The sequence below is a fragment of the Monoraphidium neglectum genome (genome assembly GCF_000611645.1).
Source record: "Monoraphidium neglectum strain SAG 48.87 unplaced genomic scaffold scaffold02367, whole genome shotgun sequence".
NCBI classification, from domain to species: domain Eukaryota; kingdom Viridiplantae; phylum Chlorophyta; class Chlorophyceae; order Sphaeropleales; family Selenastraceae; genus Monoraphidium; species Monoraphidium neglectum.
In genome coordinates, this window is record NW_014011261.1 from 594 (window position 1) to 9,473 (window position 8,880).

The 8,880-nt window shown below is 64.6% G+C and overlaps 3 protein-coding genes across 3 annotated transcripts; 2 read left to right on the plus strand and 1 right to left on the minus strand.

The window, feature by feature from the left end:
- Positions 1–1,127: 1,127 nt before the first annotated feature.
- MNEG_10557 (hypothetical protein) lies at positions 1,128–1,362 on the minus strand (the record flags this gene model as incomplete). The annotated part of the gene is made up of 1 exon (XM_014040969.1): positions 1,128–1,362. A coding segment is annotated over one exon (235 nt), but the record flags the coding sequence as incomplete, so codon positions are not given.
- Positions 1,363–2,043: 681 nt separating this feature from the next.
- Positions 2,044–3,568, plus strand: MNEG_10558 (Stromal cell-derived factor 2; the record flags this gene model as incomplete). The annotated part of the gene is made up of 4 exons (XM_014040970.1): positions 2,044–2,331; positions 2,557–2,712; positions 2,915–3,010; positions 3,335–3,568. 4 exons carry the CDS (start codon positions 2,044–2,046, stop codon positions 3,566–3,568), a joined length of 774 nt encoding a protein of 257 aa, XP_013896424.1.
- Positions 3,569–4,514: 946 nt separating this feature from the next.
- On the plus strand, positions 4,515–8,854 carry MNEG_10559 (outer membrane adhesin like proteiin; the record flags this gene model as incomplete). The annotated part of the gene is made up of 8 exons (XM_014040971.1): positions 4,515–4,632; positions 4,825–5,289; positions 5,576–5,600; positions 6,192–7,114; positions 7,331–7,645; positions 7,837–8,121; positions 8,400–8,684; positions 8,817–8,854. The coding sequence occupies 8 exons, from the start codon at positions 4,515–4,517 to the stop codon at positions 8,852–8,854; spliced, it is 2,454 nt and encodes an 817-aa protein (XP_013896425.1).
- Positions 8,855–8,880: the final 26 nt, after the last annotated feature.

The following is an 8,880-nucleotide window of genomic DNA, read 5'->3' on the forward strand; positions in this document are numbered from 1 at the left end:
AAAACTAAAGCTCAACAGGCCCCCACCTTTCCACTCCAAAGCCATGCGCTCTCCCCCCCCCTTGGCGCGGCCCTCGCGTCCAGACCCCAGGCGCGGCCCGCCCCTTCGGCCCCGCCCCTTACCCGCAGCGAAACGCCCGCCGCCGGCCGCGCCCCGCGTGCGACCGCCCCCTTAGGGGTCTTCACAGCCGGCTCGTCCCCAGTCAAAGACATGTCGTGCCGCATGATCGCCAGGCAGCTGACCAGGCGCCCGGCGATCCCGGGGCCCTCAGAGATCGTCGATGACCCCTCGTCTTCCTCCTCACCGCCGCTGCTGAAGCTCCCGCTGCTGCCGCTGACGCCGCCGCCGCCAGCACCGCCGCGGGCGCCCACAGCATGCTCGCCGTCGCGGCGGCGCTCGCAGGCGGTTTCTCGCCTCGTAGGGCTCTCCACGGTTGAGCTGCCAAGGGGGGAGGCTGGGATCGAGTTGAGGGGCGAGTGGCCTGCGCACAAACCGTGGCAGGGGTGGGCGGGTTGGGCCGGAGGGTGGGTGAGCGTCATGCGTGTGCAGGTGGCGAGAGACGTGTCAGGGGCTGGCTAGTTGGACAGCCGGTGATCCAGGTGCTTGCAAAACCACACTCCTGCCGCGTCCGCGGCTGAGATGCGGCATACATGCAACACCAATGCGGCCGGTGTTGCGCCACCGGCTTCAATGCCGGCGGTGTTTGCACAGCCGCAGGCGCACTCGACGCCGCAACCGCGCCGGCCCTGATTTGACTGCGCGGGGCCTCACCCTCCTCTCCCACGCTGAACGCGTCCTGGACATCGTGCCAGTCCTCATCTGGGGGTGTCGAAAGGCGTCGCACCGAAGGCGGGGCACACAGATTTGCACACGCTGACGTGCGCCAGGCCGGGACGCTGGCCCAAGGGGAGGGGGCTGGTTTGCTTCGCAGCTGCGGGCCCCGCGTGGCCTCTCACGGCAGGATGCGGCGCTGTGGCGCGGCCTTAGACGGGCCGCGCGGCGCGCGAGGCTCCGAGATGCTGCACGAGGGGGGCTATGACGGCGCTGTGAGTGATGGGCATCATGCGATGCCCGCCCCGAGGCTCGCAGGGCGCCACGGCTGTGGCCCCGTTCGATCGTGCGCGCACCCGACAAGATTGACGGCGGGTGCGCGTCGCTGCGTGCCGCCGTGGACAGAACCTTGACTGGCGGCAACGGGGCTGTGGTTGCGCTTGTCGACTTGGGCCGATGGCGCCGCCGATGCACACGCCGCTCGCGTTTCGGCTTGCGTTCGCGCGGTTTGCGCTCGCCCGGCGGAGCCCCGCAGCACAACCACCACCGTATGCCTCCCTGCTGCTTGACCTCCGTCTTTGGCTCCTCCATGCGGTCCCTGAGCGAGAATACCGTCGGGGTTGGCCTAGGGAGCAGTAACTGCCCCCTGCTTGCTTCACTGCTGTAAAGCCTAAAACATATACACGTTGCTGTCGATCAGCGCCGTGGCTGTGGCTCCTCGCCTTGGGCTATGACAGGCTTGCCTGCACACGCCATCGACGTTCTTTGGAATCAGGCCTCTTGGTATACACTGACTGCTTGCTGAGCTTTACTGGTGTTGATTGCTTGCCCTAGGTCCGTTCAGCCAGGGCCACCGTCACACACACTGCACACAAAGTCACTAGGCCGCACTCACTCGTGCTCCGCATCACATTGGCTACCCTCCATCTCAAAACCAGACAATTCATCGGCTGAAAAACTGATATTGTTTCAGTCTAGAGCACAGACCCGGATCACACCAGGTCTAGAAGCAGGCATCGCAGCCTGGAAGCAGCCATGCGACCACGCAGCCCGCAAGTACACCTAACGTTCGCTCTGTTACTAGCTGTGGGTGCTACCAGTGTACAAGCCTCGCTCTCGGACCTGGCCTGGGTGCGCTGGGACACGGGGACACCACGCCGGGGGCACGCGCAGTCGCGCGCGTGCTCCGTTCGACGCGAGCACTGCTTGCGCTGTGCGATAGCGGCGCGTCACACGTGGGACAGCATACCTGGACGCAGAGGCCGCATCAATATGCTGAGACTGCAAAGGGCAGGCACCTGCACACTGATCATCGCACCTGCAAACAAGCGGGACTCGGCGGACCTCTTCCCCGCCGCCGCCCCCGCGGCCGCCTTTGCCGCGACGCGACCCCCGCCGCAGGTCACGTGCGGCAGCACGCTCAAGCTCGCGCACGACAGCAGCAAGTTCCGGCTGCACTCCCACCAGGTCTCCTACAGCCGCGGCAGCCAGCAGCAGTCCGTGACGGCCTTCCCAGAGTCCGACGACGCAAACAGCTACTGGATAGTCCACGGCCCCAGCGTGAGGCGCCCTTTTAAAACACGCGCCGGTCGCGCTGCGGGGACCAAAATTCGCTGGCGCAATGCAATGCAAGCGCCGGGCGCAGCAAAAGAAGAGAGGGGTCTGGAGTGCAGCAAGTGCCGCCCCGGCTGCTGCTGCGTAGCCGCGCCGCGCTGCACCAAGGAGGGCTCATGCTGGCCCTGCCGCCGCGCGCCTGAGCCTGGCCCGCCCCCCGTCCCCCCGCAGGACGCGCCCTGCAAGCCGGGCTTTCCTTTGAAGAAGAAGCAGCGATTGCGGCTGCAGCACTCCGCGACGCGCAAGTGGCTGCACAGCCACCTGTTCCAGTCGCCGCTTTCGGGGAACCAGGAGGTGCGCGCCGCCGGCTCGCAGGCGCGGGCGCGGGTGCGGCGTCGCGGCGATTCCTGAGGCCTCGGGCGGCCTACACGTATATAAAGGAAGACGGCATCTCGCACGCAAGCGCATGCTGCATGCTGCGCCACGCTGGATGCGCTTGGCCTTTCATCTGTGACGTCATTCCAGGCGCGCTCCCCTCAGCTGCACCCTCGCACGCGCCCTGGCCGCCATCCTGTTGCCACGGCGGCAGGTTTCTGCGTTCGGCGGCGACGCGCAGTCTGACGGCGGGGATGTGTGGACTGTGGACTGGGAGGGCAAGGCCAAGTTTTGGAAGCAGGACGGAAAGGTTGGGGGGGGAGTTCGGGGCGAGTTGGGTGGCGGGGGAGCGAGTGCGACTGGTGGCGGGGGAGCGAGTGCGAGTGCAGCTTCACGCTGCGCGCGCCGCGGCCTCCCATGCCATTGGCAACGCCGCGCTGCGCCTCCGTGGTTCGGTCGTTGCTGTGGGACCTCGGCGAGGCGCGCACACGAGCACGCCCCCCTCGCGCCGCCCGCTGCTGCCGGCGAAGACGGCCGCACGCGCTCTCCGGCCCCAGACCCTCCCCCCTGATAAACCCCCCCTCCCGGCCTCGCCCCCGCTCTCGCCCGCTGCATTTCGAACCCACCGCCCCAGGTTACGCTGCAGCACGTGGACACCGGCGGCTACCTCCACTCCCTGCGGCAGGCAGCGTTTGGCCACCCCATAGCGGGCCAGCACGAGGTCTGCGCGGTCAAGAGCAGGAACCGGGACTCCGAGTGGTTTGCCGCGGAAGGGGTCTACCTGCCGCGCGCGGATAGGAAGGCAAAGGCGGCAGAGGGGGGTGGTGCGGCGGCGGCGGCGGGGGAGGAGGAGCGGGAGGAGCTGTAGGGCGCGGCTGGGCGGCGGCGGCGCGGCGTGCTGTGCCTGCGACAGGGCTGGTGCTCCTGTAGAGAGGGATCAATGCATTTTTCTTTGTTTGATGTCTGCCTCTTGCGCGTCTGTAAATCTTGTGTTCCTCTTATTGCCTGCACCAGCGTGCGAGCAACGGCACCCGCGGGGCGACGCCGGTGGTCGGCCGCAGGCGTGAGTTCAGCAGGGGCCACCTAGACACCAGGGGGTCAGCTCCCGGGCAAGCTCACTTATGCAGGGCGGTCCCGCTGACGGGGCACATCACCAGCGGCAGCAGCAGACATGGGACCACATGACGGCGGTTGCCCAAGCGGGGCCGCCTGCAAATGCCGCTGGGCGCGCTGGGCGCCCCGCTCTCTGCCCGACGCAGCCACTCATATTCGGCGCGAAGCGCTCCCCTTGCTTGCAGGCACCTGCTTGCTGCTTTGCAGTTCAGGTGTTGGGAGGCCACACACAATACTGCTGGTTTTGTGCAGGTACAGGATGGCTGTTGCTACAAAGGGTCGCTGATCTCGGCGACCAGGGCTTCACGGTGCGAATCACCGGGGTGCCCCTGGTCCCTGAGGGCGGGTGACGTGGCTGCCGGCCGCATAGCCAGCTCAAGTAGGCACGCCCCTCACTTGACACAACGCTCGTTTTTCGCCTCCTAATACCTTAATCCGCGCAGTTCCTGTAATCCAGCGAGCGACGACGTACTGTACCCCTTTTGCTTTGCCTGCGGGCAGAACGTCGTCGCGGTGCGATTTCCTGGATTGCTGACGAGTGCAGCTCATTGCAAAACAAGTGGTCGAAAACAGTGAACAGCTGTGTGGTTGGCTTGTGCCGCGAAACTGCCGGCGCCAGCGCCGCTCAGATGCCCCGACCAGCTCGAGCTGCGAGTAGTTCAGGGCGGCACCGTGCAGTGCGGTGGGATCACCTGCGCGGCATGGCGGCCCCAACGCAGCTGCTCGTGGCTGTTTGGACGATGGCCGTAATCCTCTTGGATGGTGCTGCTGCGGGCACCTACGAAGTGTATGTTGGAGGCAAGCAGTCCGAGCTCGAGCGTGCGCCGCACGGCGTGAATGTGCCTGGCAGAGTAATATGCAGCCGTTTCGCCCACTCGCCGCCCCACATCCCATGCAAGTACAGGGCCGACCCGATCCCGCGCACGCCAGCCCCACCGACTCAGCACTCTTGGACCCTAAGCCGCCCGACCAACTGCCCCGCCTTGCGCCCTCACCCCTGCGCGCCTGCAGTTGACGATGTGACCAACCCCGGAAGCTTCCGCGGGGCCTTGGCCCAGGCGTCCTCTGACACCGGCGCCAGCACGATCACATTCAGCCAGTACCTCATAAACCCCTTCGTCACCCTCACGAATGGCGACCTGACTGTCACACTGCAGCCGGGCGCATCGCTGACAATCGATGGCACCCTGCCCGACGGCTCGCAGTTCGGCATTTTTTCGGACGCCGCCACGCACGCCACGATCACCTTGGCCTCGGCCAACGCGTTCAACTTCCAAAACCTCATCCTCAACGGCGTGAGCCTCAACGTCTCAGCGTCGGGGGCATCGCTCGCGGTGGGAAGCTGCCGGCTCACAGGAGAGAATAAGGACGCCGGGCCGCCTGCCATCAGCATGCAGCAGGGGACGTCGCTGCTGGTCGATGCTTCGACATTTGACACCCTCAACTGCTCTTTGGGGTCGGGCGCAGGTATTTATGGTGAGAGGCCACGCCCGGTGGGGCACACCGGCGGCAGCTGCAGCAAGAACCGGTGCAAGGGCAAAATGGCGCTTGCGATTCTGATTAACCCTGGCTTTACCACAATGAAGCGGGCAGTTTGCAGCTGCAGACCAGCTGACACGAGGGCACATGCAGCATGCTGTGAATTATAAGAAAGGGGCGCATAATCGGGCTGTGTGCGCCTGCTACCGGTTTTTGCATAGTTCTCAGCAGCTGCGGTAAACATCCCTGTGCACCTCACACCCATGCAATCGCCCATGCACAGGCGTGAGTGCTGACATCACTGTCAGGTGCGGTTGTTGGATGATGCACAGCGGGGCTGCAGCCGTGGTGCGAGGCGAGAGTGCTGTGCCCTTGATGTCCTTGCATGGCATGCTTGTGCCCTGAAACTGCATTTCTTGGCCGTCCTCTGCTTCACTCCACTTATGGATGAACACACACACACACACACACACACATCCAATCCCGCGGGTGCAGCGCCTCCACTTTCCAGTACAACACGTTATCCGGATCAGCTGGCAAAGGGGCAGCCATCATGGTGGAGGACCTCCTCCAGACGTCCAGCTCAGCAGCCAGGCTCAAGATCTTTGGTGAGTCACCAATGCCCGCGCAGTTGCCTGGCGTGCGGCCTCGCTAGAAGCGCCCTCGCCGCTGCCTGACCTGGGTCATGGGCTGCACTGGATTTGTGAGGTCGTACAAGGGCTTGCATACATGTGCACGCTCATTGTGCATGCATGAATGTGTGAAGCGCGCACGCATACACCCTGACACACGCACGCACGTGCGCACACACACCTACACACACACACACACACACACGCACGCACACACACACACACACACACACACAAAACCAATCAACCCCTCTCATTTGCAGACAGCCAGTTCACCACCAACGCCGCGATCCAAGGCGGTGCCATCTACACTGACAACGCCGCGGAACTCAAGATCTCCACCACCATTTTCCAGGACAACTCGGCCACCCTCGCCGTCGGCGCCGTCAGGGCCGCGTGCCGCGGCTCGCCGACGCGCGACTCTGGCGCGGTCCAGATCACTGGGACGTCCTTCTTTGCAAACTATGCCCCAACAGGCGGCGCCCTGGAGATCGCCGGCTGCGTGGACCCGCTGATTTCAGACTGCTCGTTCTTCGACAACCGCGCCGACTCTGGCGCTGCGGGCGCGCTGCTGGCCACGTCCTTCACCAACCTGACTGTTGGCCGCAGCACCTTTTACGCAAACATTGCCACCACGGGTGGCGCCATCGCCATCCAGGCGCCGCAGCTGGGGTCGCCTCTTAACAACGTGCTGCAGCTGCGCGAAAGCACGCTCAACTCCAACCAGGCGGGCGGCGCCGGTGGTGCGGTGTACGTCAATTCTGGCAGCGGCGGTGGCTCCAGCCTTTCATCGCTCAGCGTGGCTTTCGTCACCTTTGCTGACAACACTGCAGCCTCTGGAGCGTCCGCAATCCAGGCCGACGGCTCCGCGCAGGTCAGCAGCAGCATCTTTGTCTGCCCCGGCGCGCCCGGCCAGCCGTGCGTCGCGGCGGGACCGTCGGGCAGCGCGCAGCTGAGTCGCTGCATCCTGCCTGGCGGGTTTGGGGTACCAGGGGATGGCAATATCGACGAGAGCGACCCCATGCTCGGGGCTCTGATAGACAACGGCGGCGCCACGCTCAGCATGCTGCCGCAGCCGGGCAGCCCCGCCATCGACGCCGGCAGCGCGTTGGCGCTCAACGGGGACGCCGTGGACCAGCGCGGCTCGCCGCGCACCGTCTGTGCAGCGCCGGACATCGGAGCTGTCGAAAGTGCGCTAATGGCCGCCTGATGCAGGGCCCGGGCGTTGCGTTGCCAATGTGCGTGCTGTGCCAGGGGAGGGAATCCAGCGGCTGCTTGGGAGCATGGGACGTGCAAGCGTTTCAATGTTGGCCGCCCCTTCTGCGGGCGTCAGCCCCTGTGCACCTGCAACTCGCCCCTGTGCCTCGCCCAGATACCCGACCCCTTCCCTCCCACTCACCGCGCAGCCGGCAAGCTTCCCCCCACCGCCACCACCGCCGCGGCCGCGCCGATTTTCTTTGAGGCGCCCTCAAAGCGCGAGCCATTCAGCGAGACCCTTGTCGTTGCGGACCTTTTCACAAGCCCGACCAAGGATGGGGCGGTGAAGCTGGCGGTCGCCGCCCCCGCGCCCGCCGGCCTCACCCTCAACTCGACCAGCGGGGCCTTTACAGTCACCCCAGCCAACGGGTTCCTCGGGAACTTCACCTTCTATGTAAACGGCGTGAGGGACTGCGCAGGGGAGGCGCTGACATCCGCTGGAAACGTGACCATTATCGTCCAATGTGAGTCATATTTGCAAGGGCGTCAGTTGGAATTATTTCAGTTGTGTGCATAAATGTTCCAAGTGGTTGGCAGCCGGGCGTGGCAGGGGGGAGGCAGCCCATAAACTAGTCAGCGCCCACTGTGGCAGCATCATCCGGTCTCACCCCGTCCTGCTTGCCTGCCTCTGCCGCGCGCTCCTCCCCCTGCGCAGTCTCTAACAAGGCGCCGGCTGCGGGCGCTCTCGCGTACAGCACCAGGCAGGGCGAACTCCTGGCGGTCTCTGCTGGCGACGGCCTCTTCTCCAACGCCTCCGATCCTGATGGCGACACACTGTCCTTGGTCAGCAACACCCAGCCTGCGCACGGGAGCCTGCAGGTTTGGCAGAACGGCTCATTTGAGTACACGCCTAATCAGACGTATACTGGCTCGGATGGGTTCACCTACACCCTCACCGATGGCAGTGCGTCCACAACCGGGACCGTCTCAATCACCATAGGTGCGTTCCAGGCATGAGAGATGTTGGGGTGGGGTTGATTGGGCAGGTGTGACAGATGGGGGGAGGTGCCGGGTGTGCCCGTTGGGCACGATGGTTTAAAAAATGCACGGTACAAAGCACCCAGAGTTTTCACTCTGCACTCGCTGGTTATGGGCATTGCAGAGGATTGGCGCTGCGCTCCCATGCCAGAGCACCCTAGGGCACAGCGGCTCGGATGCCAGACTGTACCCCAACACATTATTCGACCCCGCTCTTGGCCCTTCTCACCGCCCCAACAGTCTCCAATCGGCCGCCAGTCGTAAGCGCCCCCAAATACAGCGTCAGGCAGGGCAAGGCTCTGACAGTGCTGGCCGCCGCAGGGCTCCTCACCAACGCCTCGGACCCTGAAAACGACACGCTTTCCGTGAGCGGCAACACCCAGCCTGCACACGGGTCACTGGACCTCCAGGAGGACGGCTCCTTTGAGTATACACCCAATGAGACCTACAGCGGCCAGGACATCTTCAACTACACAGTGACAGACGGCATCGCGTTCACGACCGCGGCTGTCATCATCACCATCAGTGAGTTTTCAGGCAGATTTGATCGGCAGCGTTGGCGCTCAACAGCTAGGTGCTGGAAATCCAAACATGCTGCGTCCTTGTCTTTCTGCTTCGTGTCGGATCAATCGGATGGCGTTGGTCTGCTGGCTGAAGTGCTCAGAGCCCTGTCGCAGAGCAGCCAGTCCCACTGACCTTCACAACAAGGCCCACCTGCACC